Raw genomic sequence first — 22,962 nt, 5'->3', positions numbered from 1 at the left:
ACGAGACAAGGCGAATTTGTTACTAAATAATAGAAAGACACGGAAGGGAAATAAATTTTACTATATTTCTTACAGTAAAAAAACCAATTTCATGTATATTGTAGTACTTTGTTAGTGATTTCATTTGTTTATTTCTTTTACTTTCCTTCTGTTATGAGAGCACTATACCTTAAAACAAATATCATCTCTAGTGTTATGGCATGCAAAAGGCATGGGATGAATGTTTTGACGTTAAAAATAGTGCATATGGCATAAGCAGGTTTGAATCTCGTGATATCAAATGATATAGGGCATACAAGTAACCGTGACTAATGTTTTGATTTGAATTCCGATTTTTCTTCGTTCTTTTTGGGAATCAACGACAACAAAGCCAGTGAAATCACATGTGGGGTCTGAGAAGGGTAATGTTTGAGCAGCCCTTACTCCTACCTAAAAAAAGTAGAGAGGTCATTTCCGGTAAACCCTCGTCTCAGAATTTTTGGGAATCAAACAGTATAAAGATATGTAAACAAAAGTCCTAATAATCCAAAATTAACACCATTTAGCCACCACTTAAAAGTACCACAATGAATTTCAAATATGATGCTGTATTCCATCTAAAAGCATGTTCGATATTCGTGTATGTTCAGTTTGCTAATTCTATTTAAACACAATAGTGATAGCATAGCTAGCCGCCTAACATACAAATCAGCAACTTCAAATTTATAGATAGGGGTGGCAAATAGGCATGCTGAGTCGGATATAGGCAGGTCAAAATGGATAATACAAAACAAATAAATTATTCGATCTGACCCATATTTAATACGGATAAAAAATTGATTAACCGGCGAATAATATGGATATTCATATTATACATGACTTCTTGAATATGATCTCTTGAAAAAATTTCTAATCTCCCAAACTTAAACAACCCCCAATTTGAGGCTTTACAAATATAAAAATTAAACCCATTAGTTATCTACTCCCTCCGTTTCAATTTATGTGAATCTATTTCCTTTTTAGTCTGTGCCAAAAAGAATGACCCATTTCATTATTTGGCAACAATTTACCTTTATACAATAATTTATAGCCACACAAAATATATGTACCTCATTATACACATGTTCAAAAATCTTCTCTTTTCTTAAACTCCGTGCCCAGTCAAAAGGGTTCACATAAATTGAAACGGAGGGAGCATTTTCTAAGCAGATAATATGATTTTTATTCATATTTGACCCGTTTTTAAAAAATTTATTATCCAACCCATTTTTTCTATGGATAATATGGATGGATAACTGTTTTCTTTTAACCATTTTGTCACCACTATTTATAGATAAAAGGTTTAGCCAACGACTGAAAAAGTAGCTTCTAGTTTTATTGCAGGGACAATCATGTTTTATAGAGCAAAATAGATCATTAACTATGTAAAGATAAAGAGATCTAGGATTTCAAACAAATACTTCTGACTGCTTCAGAGGTTACTCTCTCTTTCTGCAGTGCTAGCCCCATCTATATCAAAGAACACCTAAAATGGGGAAAAAGGACTCTGAACTAGCTGAAACCCCCATCAATATATGATTCAGCAGAAATTACAGACGTCAATTAATGAGAACGGTAATTCAATGTGTCGGATTCATAAGAATCCTCACTCAAGCTAGTAATGGTGAGTATTCTGAGACTACCTTCAAGCAACTAATGGTTGCATCACAGTTGCGAAGACTGAAACATGTGGAGATATTCCTGAAGGCAGTAAACTGAGATGGCTGCTTCTCCGTAATGCAAAATACACAGTGAAGGGACAACATGAAGTTCGATGTTTTATTCACCCAAATTTCAAGATAAGACACCTTCTTTTCTTGTCAGATCTTCCAAATTTATATCCAAGTTCAAGCCCATATTTGGCAATGCACTGAGCATTGCAGGAATATCATGTTGTAGCGTTGCAGCCAACTCCTTGGAAAGGTAACACCAAAGACGGCATTGAATAAGCATCACAACAAATACAGTGGCCCTATATGTGCTCAAAATAAAATGCATAAACCGCTTACCTTTCTCTTCTCATCCTTTTGACGCTTTATCACCTCCAAAGGCCAGTCCGCAACTAGCTTTTGAAGTTCAATCATGAAATTTTGCCTCCTCGAACCGGGTATTGTCTGCAATGAACATCAGTACTTTCAAGTGTGGTCAAGGATAAATATGCATGAAATGCAATGAGGGCCAAATATTGCAGGATATGTTAAGTGCAAGAACATGAGAATAATAGGTAAACAATAACAATCCACGTCATTTGTTCAGTACTATTACACAAAAGTCTTAATCACAATGACAAGCAGAAGGGATAAAGTAATTTCGTTTATCTTGTTCAGTTAAGAAACAAAAGAGGATAAGCAAAGATGGAAATGCATGTCAACCTTCTTCCTTAGTTTTTCAAGCGCCGTTTAATTGGATGGAATGCACCAAAATCTGGGACCTATAAACCCTCAACAAGGAGAACTAAAGCATTCAAACCCCTCTTTCTTCCCTTTCCCTCCCCTTCATTGAACCAAGCATTGTAAAAACAGCAGTCTATAATCACAGATCACAAGAACCCCCCCAACGTTTGGAAGACCAGAACAGTAAAAAAGATTGGATGAACTTTAAATAATTTAATATCTGACAAATCATATAGAATTGGATGATTTGCTCTCTGACATCAGGTGCATACCACACGATTAACGTATCAGTCGGTCAATTTATGAACATTCAAGAAATCAATATTTGAGTAGGAAAAAAAAAAGAAATCAACATCTGATGCTGCCGATAATTGAGATGGTCACCGATATTAAAAAGCCTATTCCAAGGGGGATACATGATCAATTATCCCAAAAGGAAAGGAGAAAAATTGGGGGGAGGGGGGTATACATGATAATGAATTTTCAGTAATTTATCAAATTGCTGAAGTCAGTAGCGCACATTATCCATTAATCGATATGATGAACAATCTTTTGAGCACATCCATTGTAGTTGTCTAAGAGCAGACTATTCACAAAGCTCCGGTTCCAACCTAATATCCTACCATTGCACAAGCTATGCCATGCTTGATGGCACCCTCTCCATAGAACAATAAAATAGAGACTTCAAAACAAGCAAAAACTGGCAGGCACCTGATTGAGTGATTGAATGATGGCAGCAGCATCTCCAGGTTTGTGATCAATTAGGAAAGCCTACAAACGAAATCAAAACTTGTTAATATCGACAAAAAAGAAGAAACAATTGTGAGACCACATCTGCCCCTCTTCAGTGCTTGGATATACATTTGCCGAAAGAAGATGTTAAATAGTAGGTGCACTTGCAACTTGTAAGCAACTGGAAAGATGAGGAGACATGAGTTTCATAATCATCATCAAGAAATAGAAACCAATCAGCTAGTCGATTTCACAACCAAAGTTAAAGGAGTTTCCAAATCAGCTTTCATAACAATGATGCTGCATTTTACCATTATCCAGACTGCTCTAAGGCTGTCAAAAACTACTGGGGCTATGTGGGAAAATACTTGCCTAGCACTATATATCAACCATGTGTTGAACTTGATAGCTTACCCTTATATCAATAAGACTCGTCACATAGCTATGGCTGCCTACTTCAGTTGAATATAATCTGATGGGAAAGAGGAGGTGTTACTATTCAGAGCAATCCAAATGCACGTTCTTTCGACAGGTAAGTTACAGTGGTGTTAAATGCAAGAAAGCACCAAAAGATGTGTCAACAAGTCTACTATCGAGAAATCAAACATTTTTTGGACACTTCTCCAATTGGATATATGATACAAATTGGGATCCCCTTTTAGGTCATTCATTTCTGTGCTGAAACAAGAAAGAGAGGGAGGTAAAGGAAATGTAAAATAAATCAAAACTAAGAAAACGAATTACCTTAGCACATGAAAGTCCACTTGCAAGAGTATGTTCCTTCATGGATTCTAATCGTATCTTCTCAATTTTCCACAAAGCATCCACGTCTCCTTCGGAGCAAAGATGCAGTAACAGCAGAGTGTCAAAGCCACAGCAGTAAGCTTTAGTGTTCATCAGGAAACTATAACCCCATAACTGAAGCCACTAAGAAATTCGCTCTATTACTTGGTGCACTTTTAAAAACTAACCACCAACCACCACCGTACTCGTGCATAAAATGAGAGGATTCTGATATAAAGTTCTAAATATTCTGAAGTTTTAAATAAGAGAAAAGGAAGAGCAAGTACCTATTTTTGAGGCAAACTCCATCCAAGTGTCCAAGGAAGTCTTTCGTAGCTTCACTCCTGCTTTGACAACCCTTTTACCATACTTGCACATCAAGTCCCAGTTATCAGTTTGGAAGCAAATGCTGCAGTAAATCAATCCAACAAGTAAAAGATCTTTTTAGAAAGAATGAGGTGTATAAGGAAGCAACAGATTATAGTTCAGCCAAGACATAATAATAATATAGATAATTGCTGTTGCTTGCATTAAGATACATATTATTATTTTTTGATAAAGATACATATTATTATTTTTTGATAAAGATATATATTATTATGTTAACACTAGCATAGCTAAGTGGCATTTTGCGTACATGCCTCTTCAAAATAAGTACAGTATCTATCATCCTATCGGCACAAACCTCTAGGATGTAAGCTAGGGCCCTAGTCTGAAGTATCCAAAAATTAAGGAAGGACTACACAACTTGATCTCAAAAAGCACATTACTACTCAATTGTGTTCTCATAATTTTTATTGAACTAGAGCAGGTCATTGTCTTTATCGCGACATGATGTGACAATGGGTGCAATCCAGCTGGAAAAAAAATGCAACGTAATGTGTAATTCTCGAAATTGGTCTTGACCTCAAAATAAAGGTCTTAATGTGTATAAAACTATGAAAGTCACAGCACAGTTAAGTTTAACAAATAGACCATTAGAATGGAGAAAGCAAGCTTGAAAAGCTCACCAACTCAAATAGTTATCAATCTTCTTATCCAAAGCAGTAGAAAATCCCTATTCGTCCTAAAGGTTCCTACTTCCCAGAAAGAGTGCTCAAAGCATGATTAATTATGTCTATTGTCAGTAAAAGAAATGAACATTGACGTTTTCATGGATATTATGATCCTCATATTACAGAAATATAGAAGTGTCATGCTGGTAAAGAACAATAGGATCGTCAGGGATTTAGTTAGACAACAGAAAATAAAAATAAAAAGCAAAGAGGGAAGAGATATTGGGTAACAGTTTATGCTGGATCAGTACCTGAAGACAATTTCTGCAGTTCCAGGCTGCAGGTTCAAATCATTCTTCTTCACCAGTTTCATAATTTCTACCAACAGTTTAACATCATTATGCTGTTTAGCAAACAACTGCAGTCATACAACACCAAAGTTTTACATGGCTTAGTCATCACACAAATATCATACATCATGAAGCCAAAGTAGAACTCCAAATTACCAGTAAATGGTGAGCAGATCCAATATTAGGAGTCAATCCGTACACATTATGCTTCCACAACACCTTCTTACCTGTATACAAGGTGAAGCTTTAACATTCTCAACAAGCTCTTAGTAAGCAGAAATACTTGAAGATTCAGTTTAACAATCCATCAATCCATTCAGATACCACTGAAAGAAATCAATTGCATATGATATTTGCAATTTTTCTTTCACCTCATTTATTGACTACTCAAGTTATTCGTCTTTTAGAAAGCTTTAACTTACACATTAGAAAATCCATAAAGACGACCAAAAGCATATCCGGCGTGTCATCCCAGCAAGAATTCCAATCCTAAGATTGTCAATCTTTCCCTCTTAAAAGTTTGTAACCACAAAAATTTCTTAAAAACTCAAATATTTCAAGTATATTCCTACTTAGGATTTTTCCCTCAGAAGAATAATGGAGATTTTAACTAGAATTTTTACAAAAATTAATTTTACTTAGCTTGGAAAAACAAGTGTACAGAGTCAAAGCAACGTGATGAGATGCACTTCCGCTTTCAGTCTAAAAGTCTAGCTTCCTTATTGATACTAACAAGTTTGCACTACAAATGATGGGAACAAGCAACTAAGCTTAAATACTGAAGAATAGCAACGAGAACTCAGAAATTTACCCAAGTCAAGTTATTCGTCTTTTAGAAAGCTTTAACTTACACATCAGAAAATCCAGAAGCATATCCTGTGTGTCATCCCAGCAGGAATCCCAATCCTAAGATGGTCAATCTTTCCCTTCTAAAAGTTTGTAACCACAAAATTTTCTTTAAAAACTCAAATGTTTCAAGTATATTCCTACTTGAGATTTTTCACTCAGGAGAACGATGGAGATTTTAACTAGAATTTACAAAAATTAATTTTACTTAGCTTGGATGAACAAGTGTACGGAGTCAAAGCAACGTGATGAGATGCACTTCCGCTTTCAGTCTAAAAGTCTAGCTTCCTTATTGATACTAACAATTGCACTACAAATGATGGGAACAAGCAACTAAGGTTAAATACTGAAGAATAGCAAAGAGAACTCAGAAACTTACCCAAGTCAATGGCGCCAACACGTACACAAGCCTTTGTAATGTCCTGGCAGAGGGCACAATTGAAGTTTTCATGGATACGGAGATTTGAAAGTCTCTGCACTCAAACATACACCACATGCTACTTACCATTAGACGAGCAAATTAACAAGGACCTCCTATTAATTCAACGAGATAAAGAGACTAACAAATATCCGAAGTCTCTGCAAAATGTCGTGTAAAAGATTAACATCTTCACGGTTCGCACAACTTTGTATTAGGGACCACAACCAAGCATTTGGCGGAGCAGATCTTTGTTCCACGACAGATTTCAGCATCTTATCATACAATTCCTTCACAGACACTGCTATAAAACTACGATTCAGAAATAAATATAAAGATCAAAACAATACGAGAAAACAAACTATCACCTGTTGCCGCACTACTTTCAACTGTCTCTGCTTCTGTAGAAAATGATGTCTTGAGCATCATAGAGCATTTTACACATTGACATACATTTCTCTGAATATTGTGTTTTGTTTGCATATAATTTCCACAAATTACAGTACCTGTTTATTCAGAATAGCTATCTTAGGATACCGATATATCAAATCTGTCATTTAGTTGGAAAAAACACAGCAACTTTACTAGCATTCCAGTATAGCCTTGTCGAAGTTCAAAATCAAATTAATTAGAAAATCTTCAAATAGCAATCATAATTTCTATAAATCAAATTTTTCGCAATTTTTGACCTAGTAAAATCCAGATAAAAAAAACATCCTCTTACTCAAATCGAAAATGAATAAGTACCAGAGGTAAAGTAACCACGCCGTGAAGAAGAATTGAGGCATGATTCAGTAGCTTCATAGGTACAATGAGATTGAATTCGTGACACTGAGTTGAGCAGAATCGGAGACGACGAGTTTCTCAAAACCCTAACGAGCTGGCGAGCCTTCAAAACCCTTTGCATTTTTGCTTTGCCTAATCGAATCAGGTGTTCCCAATTGTTTTTGGGAACGTCGTCAGATCAAACCGTCCCATTTTTTGAAGTGTGGACTTATCAAATGGTCCAAACAAGGAAGTCCAATTACCTGATCCATATAAAAAAAAAACTTGTTGGGCCGGGCTGGTAGTCCATTTTTGCTAGCCATTCTCGAGATGCTATTTAAAGATTAGTCAATACTTATTTTGTCCTGAAATTTTAAATTAAAATTCTTAACTTCAGGACAACTAGACATTTTTGTCTTGAAAAATTGAATTGAAAAACTGAAATTCAGGATGCACTGGCTAATTCCTAAATAGTAGCCATTTAGAGTGGTTACCTAGTGTCATTTCTACCAATATGTGTTTATCCTATGTGATCTTTATAGAAATAGTCGGTCGGATTTACTATTTTTATTTTTTTAATCGGTATACATAGATTTTATACTAATTATTTACGGTTACACCCATATTCCCTCCATCCCAATTTATATGAAGGTGGTATTTGACCGGGCACGTGTTTAAGAAATAAAGGAAGACTTTTAAAACTTGTGGTCTAAAATAAATCATAGAATTAGTATGACTATAAATTATTTCACTACGGGTAAAAAAGAAAGTTTAACGTTGGATTGTTACTAAATATAGAAAAATATCATTCTTTTTGGGACTGATTAAAAAGAAAAGAGTATCACATAAATTGGGGCATAAGGAGTAGTATATGAATTATACATTATATTATATATCGTTCGATTATTTTTAGTTTAAGCGGTTGGATGGCATGTATTTAAGTTTATTCTTTTTGTCCTATTAAGAGGCTAAGTTCAAGAATATTTAAGAAGTTGAATTCGATATTGTAAAGTTAAAGAAGAAGAATAGTTATTTCATCAATTCTTCGATAAAGGGAATTTTATCTCTATATCTACGCAGAATAATCAGACTGGTAATCGTCGTCATCAGGGTCTACGTTTTTCATTTCCTCCGCCGATAACGGTGTCGACGCCCTCCTCTCTCTACATGTTTGATTCCGCCATTTCTGATTTCTGGTGGATTCTGAAATTCTAACAAATAGTGTACAACATTTGGATTAAAACAATTTATTACGTTCTTTTAGGGCTTTTAACACAGTTCATTGGTCGACCAAAAAACGTATAAGTTTAACTTTTTCCCCTATTTTTTTCTTTTATAATACTACAATTCTTGGCCATTAGAGTAAGAATTGTTTCTGATTATTTGAAGAAATGTGAACGAACATCTAAAGCAGTAAGTTTACGATTCCAAATTCTTTTTCCTCCGCTCCCTCCATCTGGCACCCTTGTTTTACCAAATTCAGATTCCGGTCAATTCTTGCTGATTTCTTGGTTGGTCTAAATTCCAGAAAAAATATAAAATATTCGAAATTTCTTCTCTCTATTTGAACGAGAAATACATAGAGTATTGCTCCAACTCGTCGCAATCCATCACCGCCGGCCTGAGTTTTGTTAACTTCAAGGGCAACAATCTAGGTTCTATCGTTCCTCTCTTGTCTTGTTATTTTAATAGTTTGATATTTTAGCGTAATTGTATCTCTTTGTCTGCCTATTTTTGTTCTTGGATCTTTAGTTAGTATTTGTCCTAGTATTGTCAAACTATATACATTAGTGATAGCTTTGATTACTTGCTTATATTGTAATCTACATGTTTACATCTTTATTTTGTATCTTTATTCAAATATCCCTAGTAGTTCTGTTCTAGTTTTGCACATTTTCTTTGTGACCTTTTGTTGTAGATTATAGTTCCTTTGTTTTATTTCTTCACCTATTTATCTAACCTTTAGTTGTAGATTATAGTTTTCGCTAGTTCTTTTATTTTATTTCTTTACCTGTTTTGCGACCTTTAGTGGTAGATTATATTTCGGTAATTTATTTTATTTTTGTCGCTTGTTTTGGGGGTAGTCCTTATGTAGTGACTCCTAGATTATAGTGGCTTGGGTAAACGATGGTAGGGTAAGGTCTTGTCCTCGGAGGTGTCAGCACAGGGGGGGTGCGAGGGGGGTAAGAGGGCTAAGAGAGCTACTAGACCGAGAGTGAGGTCTTGGAACATAGGTTGACTGGAAAATCTGTGTAGTTAGCAAAGATTCTCGAGAAAAGGAAGATTAATATAGCTTGTGTACCGGAGACTAGCTGAGTAGAAGATAAGGCGCGGGATGTGGGCAGTTTCAAACTTTGGTATTCTGGGAGGGTGGGGGCAGGAACAGGGTAGGTATCTTGGTTGATAAGGATCTTCGTTATCTAGTGATAGAGGTTAGGAGGGTGAATGACAGGCTGATGACTATTAAGCTAGTTGTTGGAGGTTTTACTTGCAATATAATCAGTGCGTACGCACCCCAAACAAGCTTGGATGAGAAAGTCAAGAGGCGTTTCTCGGAGAATTTGGATGAGATGGTGCGGGGTATCCCGCTCACCGAGAAGCTTTTCATAGGAGGAGATTTCAACGGCCACATTGAAGCGACGTCTGGGGGTATGATAATGTGCATGGTGACTTTGGTTTTGGAGATAGAAACGGAAGATAAACGTCTTTGCTGGACTTTGCTAGAGCATTTGATTTGGTGATAGCAAACTCGAGTTTCCCCGAAGAAGATGGAGCACTTGGTCACCTTCTGGAGTTCGGTAGCCGAGACTTAGATTGATTATTTACTATGCGGGAAGTTTGATAGGTCTTTGCACGGATTGCAAGGTCATCCCGAGTGAGAACCTCTCTACCCTTCATAGGCTCTTGGTCATGGACCTTAAGATCACGAGGAAGAGGAGGAAGAGGGCGATGTATAGCCAACATATAATCAAGTGGGGAGCCTTGACGGAAGCTAAAGCGCAAGAGTTGGGGGTCAAGCTGGTGACTATGTGGGCTTGGAGGAGGAGTGGGGACACAAGCGTTATGTGGACCACGACTGTGCAGTGCATTAGGGAAGCCGCGAGAGAGGTATTAGGGGTCTCAAAGGGTTGTGTAATGACCCGATTGGTCGTTTTGAGTATATGCACTTCGCTTGATATTTTGAGGGCTCGAGTATCTCCACACAATGTATTATGACTTGCATAAATCGTCGGTATTGGTTTTTCAAGTTATCCGGAATCGATTTGGAAGAATGAACTTCAAGATTTGAGCTCTAAGTTGGAAGAATTGACCAAGTTTGACTTTTTAGCATTTGACCTCGGAATGGAGTTTCGTCAGATCCGTTGGCTCCGTTGGGTGATTTTGGACTTAGGAGCGCGTTCGGATTGTAATTTGGAGGTCCGTAGTCGAATTATTCTTGAATTGGCTAAAGTTGGATTTTTGGGAAGTTTGACCGGGAGTGGACTTTTTGATATCAGGGTCGGGTTCTGATTCTAGAAGTCGGAATAGGTCCGTAATAGCAAATGTGACTTGTGTGCAAAATTTGAGGTCAATTGGAGGTGAATTGATAGGTTTCGGCATTGGTTGTAGAAGTTGAAGTTTCAAAGTTTATTAATTTTGACTTGAGGTATGATTCATTGTTTCAAGGTTGTTATGCATGATTTGAAGCTTCGAGTAGGTTAGTTTCATCATATGGAACTTGTCTGCAAAATTTGGCGCCGTTTGGAGTTGATTTGATATGGTTCGGACGCTCGGTGGCGATTCTAGAAGTTCTTGAAGTTTAGTTTGATCTTCATGCATTTTGGCGTCTGATTCGTGATTTTAGAGGTTATTTTGATAATTTAAGCGTGCAAGCGAGTTCGTGTTGTGTTTCTGGACCTGGATGCATGATTGGTTTGGAGCCCCGAGGGCTCGGGTGAGTTTCAGATTGGTTTCAAAATGATTTTTTTCTTAACCTTTGATTGCTGGTGCTGGTATCACCGCATTTGCGATGTTTTGTCGCAAATGCGACACCCGCAATTGCGAAGCAGCTATCGCATTTGCGAAGTCAAGGTTGCTGGGGGAAATTCGCATTTGCGAAGAACCCTGTCGCTTTTGCGGAATATTAGTCTTCGCATTTGCGAAAAATTGGGTCGCAAATGCGACATTGACAGACAACCTTCTTGTTCGCATTTGCTATAAAATATTCGCATTTGCGGGGTTTGCATTTGTGAACCCTTGTCACAAATACGACATCTGCAAACCTGTTAAGTGCTGAGAATTTCGAGACTTAGCTTTATTTTGATATATTTTGAACCTTAGCTTCGATGAGAGGCGATTTTGTGAAGGGATTTTCATACCAAATCATGGGGTAAGTACCTCTAATCAATTCTCAACTATATTTCATGATTTTATATAAGATTTAACATCAAATTCATGAGAATCTAAGGGAAAATTTGGGAATTTTATCAAAACTTTGAAAAATGAAAATTTGGGATTTGAGAGTCGAATAGAACTCGGATTTGGAAACAAAATACGTATTTGGACTCGTGAGGCTATGGGTAGTCAAAACCTGCCCTTGGACCCGGGTTTTGACCGGGCGGGCCCGGGGGTTGACTTTTGTTGACTTTTTAGAAATTGTATAAAAATCACAGCTTTCTTAATTGAAATTGTTTCCCTTGCATTGTGTAATGTATTTAAGTCGTCTTTGGCTAGATTGAGCCGAGCGGAGGTGAATTTGTAAAGGAAAAAACTAAATTGAGTATTGAGTTAGCCGAATTGAGATAAGTGTCTTGCCTAACTTTGTTGAGGAAATTTTTCCTACTATTTGACATTGTTTGCTATATGCGGGGGTGATACATATATGAGGTGACGAGCGTATATGTATGTGCCAGGGTTAACCATGCTCGGGGATAAATTATGTTATAAATTATGTCTTGTAGAATCACGTGACCTTCTTGCCTCATGCCTTACTTGACTCCTAGATACTAAGAACATAGTATTAAATGTTAGAAACTAAGACTTAGCTTATTATAACTTGATCAAAGTTGATGGAATTCTGAGAATACATTGGTGTGTTTAATTCGGTCATCAATATGAATAATCATTACTATATTACTACGGTCGATATTCTTGAGATACTAGACTCTATACTTGTGTTGTGGATCATTTGTGAGATTTGTGGAAGTATTTGAATAATACGGTTCTTGAGGGCTTATTGAATAATTGTTGGCTTGGAAAGTTATAATTGGGATTTGTTTGGAATATCCATTAAAACACTCTCCTTGATGTTATTTATACTTCCTGCCTTTTTTGTCATTGATATACATATGCTCGGTAAGGAAGAATATAAAGCATGAAGGGTGATGCCGTGCCTTTGTTTATATATTATCATGTGAGGGAGAGTGTAAAGCACGAAGGGTGATACCGTGCCATATTATTGAGAGTAAAAGCACGAAGGGTGATGCAGTGCCATAATATTGAGAGTAAAAGCACGAAGGGTGATACCGTGCCATATTATTGAGAGTAAAAGTACGAAGGGTTATGTCGTGCCATATTATTGAGAGTAAAAGCACGAAGGGTGATGTCGTGCCACATTGTTGAGAGTAAAAGCACGAAGGGTGATGTCGTGCCATGTCATTTGAGAGTTAAAGCACGAAGGGTGATGCCGTGCCATTTCATTTATATTATTATGCTTTATTAACGTGAGATCATGGCACGATGGGTGTTTCCATGCAGGTGAGGACGGGGGACATGCATTATGATGTGATATCTGTTTCCCGTGTATACGTTTGTACCTTTACCTTGAGCTATTATTGTCGTACTTATAGATCTTGTGTGACTTGTTGTTATTGTCATGTCCTTGTTCTCTATATCAATCGTTGTTGTGATGCCCATGTCTTCTACGTGTTTAACTTGCAAATACCATGTCTACTTCCGGCTGCTATAATCACACCCATGTCGTAATTATTCGGTAACACCTTAGTACAAGCCCTTTTTCTAAGTTAGTCATTCATGCCTCTACTTGTTAACTTGTAAAGATCAGGTGTTTCTTTCTTATTTGTTATACCTGTATTTAAGCCTTCATCGTGCTATATAGTTGAAGCTGATATTCCTTGTTTCCAATTGCTGTCATCACTCACATGCTTTTCGCCTAGTCTTTTACTGCTGCCCACATATTTATCCTTGTTCATTATTGCTTCTTGCGTATTTCCTACCTTGTGATTTCCTATTATTGATATTTCTGCCATCTGGTTGGTTTTGTTATACATATATTGGGTGAGAATGAGATAAAAGTACGAAGGGTGTTACCGTGCAATTGACTTGATATCTGAGTACATTCCTCATGCTATGAAAGTTAAGAATTGACTGTTGTGGTTTATTGGTTTCATTCTAAGGAAAGGATTGGTCGAGGTATTTGAAGATGTCAAATTGTGATATCTGTTAACAATCGGTTATTGTTTTGCGTATCCATTTCATGTATTCTTCTCGATTATATTGTGGTATAGTTCTATTGTTGATTCACAACGCAGGTTTTATCAATAAGTATCTTTTAACTAAATATCCTCGTCACTACTTCGACGAGGTTAGACAAGATACTTACCAGTACATGGGGTCGGTTGTACTGATACTACACTTCTGCACATTACGTGCAGATTTTTGGAGCAGAGCTGCTGGTGATGTCGGGTTGACTCTGAAGATGTTCGTGCATTCTAGATATAGCTGACACTTGTCCTTAATAGCTTAGGTTTTGCTAATCTATTTATGTAATTTTCAAATAGAACGTGAAATTATTTGTATCAGTTTTGAAATTCTAAGTCTTAGAAGCTCGTGATTCGTACTACCAGTTCTTGGGTCAAATTGTAAATGTTCAGATGATTCTCTACTACTTTCCTATAATCTCCTTTGGATTGTATTTTCTGTTAGTTGGCTTACCTAGCGGATCGAGTTAGATGCCATCATAACTAGTGGTTTTTGGGTCGTGACAAGGTGGTATCAGAGCACTAGGTTCGTAGGTTCTATGAGTCATGATCAAGTGTCTAGTAGAGTCTTGCCGATCGGTATGATAACGTCCACACCTATCTTCAGGAGGCTACAGGGAATTTAGGAAAATTTCCCTTTCTTCTTTCCTTATCGTGCGACCTTGTTTCAGCTTGGAATCGATGACTTTGACTCTTCCCAATCGCTCATATGTGATGTTGTGCACTCAGTATTTGCTATGCGCCGACGATCGGTGATGCTGCAGATAGATTACGACGGGCTATGGATGCTTGATTATCATCGCGGTGTGTTGTCTAGCCTCAGAAGCAGATGTAGTGTTAAATCTTCTAGTCGTTCATTTGTGGTATGGGGGGTTCATATTTCTGGTTGGTAAGAACAGATTTGGGAAGATTGACTGGTGGCCAGGATATTGTGATTAAGGTGGGTTCATGGCAAGGTGTCGATTTGAGTATAACCAATGGGCCATCTCCTGCGTGATGAGTTTGGATCGTATGTCTCGTATGAGGTTTCCATTCGGTGGAGTGCATCTGTTATCATTTCAGAACATTTAGGAAAATTGTTTGACTATTGCCATGATGGGTAAGCGCTGGGCAGAGTCTTCGGGGTGTTCTATGATCAGTATTGCATGAATTTTTGAAAGTATTCAGCTAAATAGTCGTGCAAGATCGGGGCATGCTGTGAAGATATGGTACTTTGGGTTGCTGATGAGGTGTTCTATGGCTTCGAGCTAAGTGGTAGAGTCTGCTAAAGCCGATCGGATTGTAGGATCATGGGCAGTATCAGTTTTCGGACCGAGAGATTGCTTGGTTACTTCTTTGAATGGGCATATGCTGGTAAAACATGGGTTGCTCGACGCGTATTAGCCGTGTATTGAAGAGCAGAGTAAGATGAGTGGTTATCGAGAAGGTTCTGGCGAGTTCCAGGTCTTATGTAGCCTTTAAGGACTTTTGAATTTGTCTACGGGTGGGCTTGGAAAATGTAGTGAATGGTAATCGGATCTGCGGTATTTCCTTGTCAAGAAAGGTCTACATGTCAATGTTGGAGTGATGCAAGAAATGGCTTCGGGTTCCCCGTAAGTTCCCCCAGGGCAGTCATATCGGATTGAGTTACTTTCGGGTTGGCAGTCTGCGCGACTAGGTTGAGTTAGAGGCGATTGGTTTTGATTACTCGATTATGTGTTACTGAGTGTCGAAGAATTTATCATGGTTATAAACACGACTGGAGTTGGTGTTTACCACATGTATAAAAGCTATATTTTGTATGGTGGTGTTCTCCTGGATTGAGTTAAATGAAAGGTTCTCGGTTGATGAGGTGTTCAATTTGCTTATGGTTCAGAGTTGACTATGAGATTTTCGTAGTGTCGCGAGTTAGCATGTTAGGGGCAATGCGCCATATGGGATTGAAAAGTTGCATATACAAGGTTGTAGTTTAGTTTTGGAGGGAGGGATATGAGTTCTTGATGACATGGACGATTTTGGGTGTCTAAGGTAGGGCTGCTTATCGGGCGGATTGGGCAGTTATTTACTCTTAACGGTTTGGCTTATCGGTTATCGATTTTTAAATGTATTAATCCGCTAGCCACCCGATAAGATATCGGGCAGATTGGTATCAGTTTAGCGGTTATCGGGCAGTTTATCGGCCTAATTCATTCTATATTGCATGCATTAATTGTTTGCTGACCGCTGTGACTCAAAATAAAATTCCTATGCTCAACAGACTACATTCCAGTCTATAAAATACAATAGATGAGTGCATTACATCCCAAAGCAGACTGCATTACAGATGAGTCCAGGATACATATGTCTTTCCTCCGCCCACAATTGTAAAGGAAAATTCAATGCTCCCTGGTTAACTCTGAAATGATAAAATTCTAGTCTATATTCAAAGTGAGTCCAGAATACATATTTCAAAATGATTAATCCATAAGTGAGCAGACTACACAAAAATGTTTGGCCTGCACCTAACGCCTAACAGCGCTTGAATTTCTGCAGCTTCAAAGTTGAAACAACAACTTAATTCATAAGTGAGTAGATCCCTGTAAAAAATATGCATACACCAAATTTCAGCATTAGGCAACGAAGTAGAGACTGATAAATACTGCTGTCTTGATTCTTATTTGATGTTTAGATGACTTTTCTCATACATATTCTTTCCGAATAGATCATTAAGTACTCAATATTTTTTTCGCAACATATTTTCCAGTAGAATCATCTCTGGGGATGAGCCTATTAACAACTTATAACTATCAGAAGAAATAGAAGAGAACACTTGGTATAATACATTACATCAAAATTATCTGTATTCAACTCTGATTAGTAGGTTCTGAAAAGGAAATATATGCAATTAGAAACCTATTGATTAATGACTACTCCTTTGGAATAGGCTATTTTGCCTCATGGTTAGCAAACCAGTATATCTTCCCTTCCTAACTTATCTACTGAAAAATAAAATATTCTTTCCTCTCATCATATGTTTCTAAATTCTAATCACCATAACCCAAGATGATGAAAAAGGAAAAAGCAGCCAAAATTAATTTATAATTTTCAAATCAAGGGATGGCGAGATACAAAATTCACAGTTTTCACAACCATTACTTGGTGAAGCATTTATGCTTATTAAGTACAACAGTATAACTTAAGTTCTCTTTATCATACGGAAACTATCAACTACTTATTAATGATAATAGAAGATAGGATGTCTACTGATAACTACTGATGCTGACTAATCATAGCAGTTGCAAGCACATATTCAATACTTGAAGCTTTGATGGGTTAAATTCGAATTCTTACCAGATATATTAACACTACACGTCAATTACGGAAGGGTCTTTTCCATTGCTGGCTAAATCTGAAGAAAAAAATTAAAATAATGAGTCGTGCGATAAATATAAGCATATCAACAACACTTATATACAACAAATATATTAACAATATTATTACCTTGTTCAAGCTGCTCGATTTTATCAAGATCTTCCTCAACACTAACAAGTTGTTTTAATTTTTTATTTCGAAGCCAATCTTGAAGACACGCTAGAGCTTGCACCAATTTAGGAGTTAATGAACTCCTAAATAAATCAATAAGACGTCCTCCCATAATAAACGCACATTCGAATGCCACACTTGAAACCAGAACAACTAATACATCACGAGCCATCTGCGCAAGAATAGGAAATCTAGCTGAGTTCAATTTTCACCAAAGAAGAACTTCAAATTCTTTAGTGTCATCCTCAGTTTCTTCACCTAAATATTTATCTAACTCTGTTCTAGTATCAACACCTCCACTCCCACTTTTATATTTTTGTATATCTTGCATGAGTGATTCTAAAAGTCCTATATTTTGGGTGCTTGCTTGACTGCCCGAAAGCCCGGACATCGAAGTGTCCAATGAAGAACAATCTGAAGATGAAGCAAGCACGACACCTTTTGAGTTGGACTTTACATACTCACTAAATAATGAAGTCATGTACTTTGTCACTTCTGCTTGTATAGTTGCCCCTGAATCTACACCAAACATCATTACAAGTACATAGCCAACTGATTCGAGCTTGTAACGTGGATCCAAAATACATGAGATAAAAATTATCTTGTTCATTTTTCCTGGATCACCCCAGTACTTATCAAACTTTTCTTTCATCTTCTTTGCCATTTCACTTAAAACTGTATCTTCATTTGCTATCAATTGCTTCAAATAAATAGCAACTGCGCAAATTTCAAGAAAATAAATATTCGTTGTAACATAACGTGATCCAAATATCTTCAAAGTAAGAAGATAGAAGATTTAAAGAAACTTTGTAATTCTTTTTACATTCTCCCAATCACTACTCAAAAGTTTACCTGTAGGAATTCCAACTTCAATATAAGAATGCTCAAGATAATGTCTCAAGCCAATTTCACTAGAAGCATAATGTGAAAATGCACTTTCAAATTCAACAGTCCTGCACAACATCAAGTAGGTGGAATTCCACCTAGTTGGAACATCCAAGCATAAAGTTTTTTTACAATTGAGTTGTTCATCATCCAAACATTCTTGAAACCTCTTCAATCTCGCAGGAGATTGCCTAACATATCTCACTGCATGCCTAACACGTTCAATAGACACTGAAGATTCTTGTAAACTATCCTGGACCACAAGATTCATGATGTGAGCCATACATCTCACGTGAAGGTGAGTACCATTCATCAAATTAGTTCCCATTTTTGTTAATTGCTTAGACAATTCTTTTACTGTCACATCATTTGAGCTTGCATTATCAACTGTGATAGTGAAGATCTTATTTATCCCTCACTCACGTAAGCACCTACCAATATCATTTGCCATATCTTCGCCTTTATGACTAACAATAGGATAAAAATTAATTATTCTCTTATGCATATTTCATTCACCATCAATCCAATGGGAAGTGATACACATGTAATTGATTCTTTGTATAGAAGTCTAGGTATCAGTGGTAATACATACTCTTTGTTTTGTTTCTATAAAAGACCTCTTCAACTTTTGCTTTTCTTCATTAAAAAGATCAAAACAATCCCTAGTTACAGTACTACGGGAAGGGATCCGAAAATAAGGTTGCGCCACTTTCATAAAGTCTCTAAAACCCTCTTTCTCAACAAAGCTAAAAAGAAGCTCATCAAATATTACCATACGACCTAACGCCTTCCTACACTCTTCTTGATCAAATTTCCAAGTAACAACAGCTACGTCACTCTGACTACCCCCCAGAACAGAATGAAAACATAAATTTGATTATTTTTTTATCAACAATAGCAGGGCGTTTAGGACACTTATTCATATGAGTAAGAAGTGCCGACGTACCGTCTTTGGTCTTCAAACAATAATCAATAAAGCAATAGTCACATTTTGCTTTTGTACTCCTTTCAGAAGTAATAAGTTCTGTAAAATGATACCACACAACCGACCTTTTTTTGGTTATATTTGACTCCGTTGTTTGAGGTTGACTTATTACAATGTACCACATGACCATGATAGTAGGGTGTATAAAGTGTGTTAAAAGTGAGTAGTATTTTAAGTAATTTGAAATAATTGGTTAATTATTAATTTAAGTGGATAAGTGTAAGAATTGTGTTATCCACGTGGGAACATGACAACTAAAGTGATGTATCACTAATATGTATGCTACGTTGGTATCACACTTTGGGATAAGAAGGCTTGCTAAGCATTAAAGTTATAAGTGGGGTCTACCAACCAACACTTTTAAAGAATTCATTTGAAACTCCAAGTCTTTGGATAAAGTTTAAGGAACTTTAACATGGCAGCTTCTATTTGATGACTCTTAAGTCACTTTGAAAGGTGGCACATTTATATATATTACGTGACAAAAGTCTTGAAAGGTGGGCCCCACACCATCAAGACATTAAAATCCATTATCTAATTCACTTAAAGAGACGTGGATATCTCTTTAACCTCTCTAATTCACTTCACCAAATTCAAAACAAAAATTTGCATATTAGCATCCTCAGTAATGTGACATTTAGCTTCAACAAGAATTCAATGAAAAATTCAATAATTTAAGCCAAAAAAAAGGTACGACTATATTCATTTTCCATAATTGTAGAGAACAACATCCCATTCTTTATTAGTAACATTGTTCATAAATTTTAAAGAGGGATGCTAAGATTTTCAAAGTGACGATCGAGCTTAATCAATTCACTTAAAACTTCGAAGCATGAGATTTGCGATTCTAAGGGAGTACGGTGCAATCTTTCTCAAAGAATGTCATATGAATTTTCCCCTATTTCGATTCGCCGTTACGTGTTGTCGTAATTGACGTGTGTTAGGTGGATTGTCAAGAGAATCAGCTCAGGTATGTTAAGGTTATCCCTTCTTTCTTTTTGGCATGATCCAAATGATACAAACGAAACGATCAAAATACGCAACTTTCATAAATGACTCTATTCATAGAAATACTAGGGGTGTCTATATTCTTGATTCCCCATGTGAATTATTATTATATCCTCTGTTGATGTGTCTCAGAAAAATACGTATTTGATAAAGTTTGTCCGAAAGGCATATTGATTTTATGATATTCGAGAAATCTTATTAAAGTATTTCTTATGCATTTCATGCATTTATACATGTACATTGACCAATAACCAGAAGGCGTTATATACGCGTATATTATATGTATATGGGATATGGAAAAAGGTTACAGCGTTATATATGCACCACCACCTGATCAACTGGTATACGTTGATGCTTTTGCCCACAGTGGCCGAGATGATATGATGGGATGCCCTCAGAGGCTTAATGACGTTATGAACGCATATACCTATGCTTGGTATGACATTTATACGCATATTCATGACATTATAATATTAATAATTCACAGAGTTATTCAGACATACATGTCGAGTCTTTTACTCTATGTTTTTCTCATGTCTATTGTTTACTGATTTTCATTCCTTACATACTAGGTACATTATTTGTATTGACGTTCCTTTTGCCCGGGGATGCTGCGTTTCATACCTGCAGGTCCCGATAGACAGGTCGAGAGTCCTCCAAGTAGGCTATCAGCTCAACAAAAGATATTGGTGCGCTCTATTTGCTCCGGAGTTACTATTGGTCAGTATGATTAGGACATGTGTTGATTGGTATGGCAGGGCTCTGTACCGACCTTTATGACATTTATGTATCCTTAGAGGCTTGTAGACATGTCGTGTACGTGAAAGATTATACAGCCTTGTCGGCCTATGTTTAGTGTAATTTTGGTCTTATAGGCCCTATGTCACATGTATAAGTTTTTATATCAGATTGGGTCGTCTTATATTGAGTATTCAATTACGTTTATTCTGGTTAACCCATGACGGCCCGTTTGGCCCATTTTACAATGACAGTACGATAAGAATGATATGTAACGTTGGTACTCAGTTGAGTAAGGTATCGGGTGCCCATCGCGGCCCATCGGTTTGGGTCGTGATAAAAGTGGTATCAGAGCAGTTCTGTCCTAGAGAGTCTACAAGCCGTGTCTAGTAGAGTCTTGTTTATGGGTGCGTTGTGCACCACACATATAAGCAGGAAGCTACATAGCATTTAGGACTGCTACTCTTTCTTCTTACTCTAGATCGTGTGGTAGAGCTCAGTTGTAAGAACTCAATTTCCTAATCTCTATCTTATTCATAATACGGCGATGCCTACATCCAGAAAGATGGTTGGTAAGAGATATAGCTGTGGAAGAGTTGATTCAGAGGAACTCGATTTTTGCATCATGCTTATGATGGATAAATATGAGGTATTCAACAGATCATGTGTGTACTAGGATGTGTAAGCTTCTTGATAAGGATCCCTAATGCAAGAATGTCTATCCACTCGTATGGTAAAAAGGAGTAAGAGAATCAGAAGGTTCAATTTTCAATAGGTAAGAGAAACAAGAAAAACAAAGGGGGGGGGGGGGTACGAGGTACCCAGCTAGTGAAGATTATCAGTATTTACAATTCAGGCAGAGAAAAATAAGCATTTGAGTTACCTTAAATAATAACAGAGGTATGTATAATTGGCCACACCTATCTCACTTATGCCCTATGGGGACTAACAGAAGTAGTATAAGAGGAGGCATAATATCAGGATCTAGCTGGGATTAGGGTAACCCAAAATGGTGGATGGATTGTTAGCGTTAGTTGAGATTTCCGAAAGGGATATTGCAAATGTGCATATTAAATCTCCTTGTGAGACACCCAGAGGGTGCACTCTAAAATAGTACAGCTAGTTATGAATACTACAAAGATAGGCACTAGAAGCCTTGAAGGGATAAATATTACCTTAGTGTGGTTCCCGTCCCTACCAACACTTTTAAAGAATTCATTTGAAACTCGAAGTCTTTGGATAAAGTTTAAGGAACTTTAACGTGGCAGCTTCTATTTGATGACTCTTAAGACACTTTGAAAGGTGGCACATTTATATATATTATGTGACAAAAGTCTTGAAAGCTGGGGCCCACACCACCAAGACATTAAAATCCATTCTCTAACTCACTTAAAGAGACGTGGATATCTCTTTAACCTCTCTAATTCACTTCAGCAAATTCAAAACAAGAATTTGCATATTAGCATCCTCAGTAACGTGACATTTAGCTTCAGCAAGAATTCAAGGAAGAATTCAAGAATTCAAGCCAAAAAAGGTATGACTATATTCATTTTCCATTCTTGTAGAGAACAACATCCCATTCTTTATTAGTAACATTGTTCATAAATTTTAAAGAGGGATGCTAAGATTTGCAAAGTGACGATCGAGCTTAATCAATTCACTTAAAACTTCGAAGCATGAGATTTGCGATTCTAAGGGAGTACGGTGCAATCTTTCTCAAAGAATATCATACGGATTTTCCCCTACTTCGATCCGCCGTTACGTGTTGTCGTAATTGACGTGTGTTAGAGGGACTGTCAAGAGAATCAGCTCAGGTATGTTAAGGCTATCCCTTCTTTCATTTTGGCATGATCCAAATGATACAAACGAAAATATCAAAATATGCAACTTTCATAAATGACTCTATTCATAGAAATACTGGGGGTGTCTATATTCTTGATTCTCCATGTGAATTATTATTATATCCTCTGTTCATGGGTCTCAGAAAAATACGTATTTGATAAAGTTTGTCCGAAAGGCATATTGATTTTATGATATTCGAGAAATCTTATTAAAGTATTTCTTAT

The 22,962-nt window shown here is 36.9% G+C and overlaps 1 protein-coding gene across 1 annotated transcript; it reads right to left on the bottom strand.

The window, feature by feature from the left end:
- Positions 1-1,333: 1,333 nt before the first annotated feature.
- LOC104092465 (uncharacterized) lies at positions 1,334-7,543 on the bottom strand. Its single transcript, XM_009598076.4, has 11 exons — positions 7,283-7,543; positions 6,904-7,041; positions 6,682-6,836; positions 6,497-6,590; positions 5,428-5,498; positions 5,233-5,339; positions 4,214-4,335; positions 3,888-3,976; positions 3,123-3,182; positions 2,028-2,132; positions 1,334-1,932 (listed from the first exon to the last, which is right to left on the bottom strand). Exons 1-11 carry the CDS (start codon positions 7,440-7,442, stop codon positions 1,813-1,815), a joined length of 1,221 nt encoding a protein of 406 aa, XP_009596371.1. The 5' UTR covers positions 7,443-7,543; the 3' UTR covers positions 1,334-1,812.
- Positions 7,544-22,962: the final 15,419 nt, after the last annotated feature.

Source organism: Nicotiana tomentosiformis, chromosome 2, assembly GCF_000390325.3.
Source record: "Nicotiana tomentosiformis chromosome 2, ASM39032v3, whole genome shotgun sequence".
In the NCBI taxonomy this organism is placed as follows: Eukaryota; Viridiplantae; Streptophyta; class Magnoliopsida; order Solanales; family Solanaceae; genus Nicotiana; species Nicotiana tomentosiformis.
This window is presented reverse-complemented; position numbering and strand designations above follow the sequence as displayed.

What these genes read in the sequence shown, in the direction of transcription:
- LOC104092465 (XM_009598076.4), bottom strand. Translation starts at nt 7,442, where the DNA reads ATGCAAAGGGTTTTGAAGGCTCGCCAGCTCGTTAGGGTTTTGAGAAAC. An exon ending in TGAAAGTAGTGCGGCAACAG is followed by an intron (nt 6,837 to 6,903) that starts GTGATAGTTTGT and finishes GTTTTATAGCAG; the next exon opens with TGTCTGTGAAGGAATTGTAT. An exon ending in TCATTCAATCACTCAATCAG is followed by an intron (nt 2,133 to 3,122) that starts GTGCCTGCCAGT and finishes TGTTCATTGCAG; the next exon opens with ACAATACCCGGTTCGAGGAG.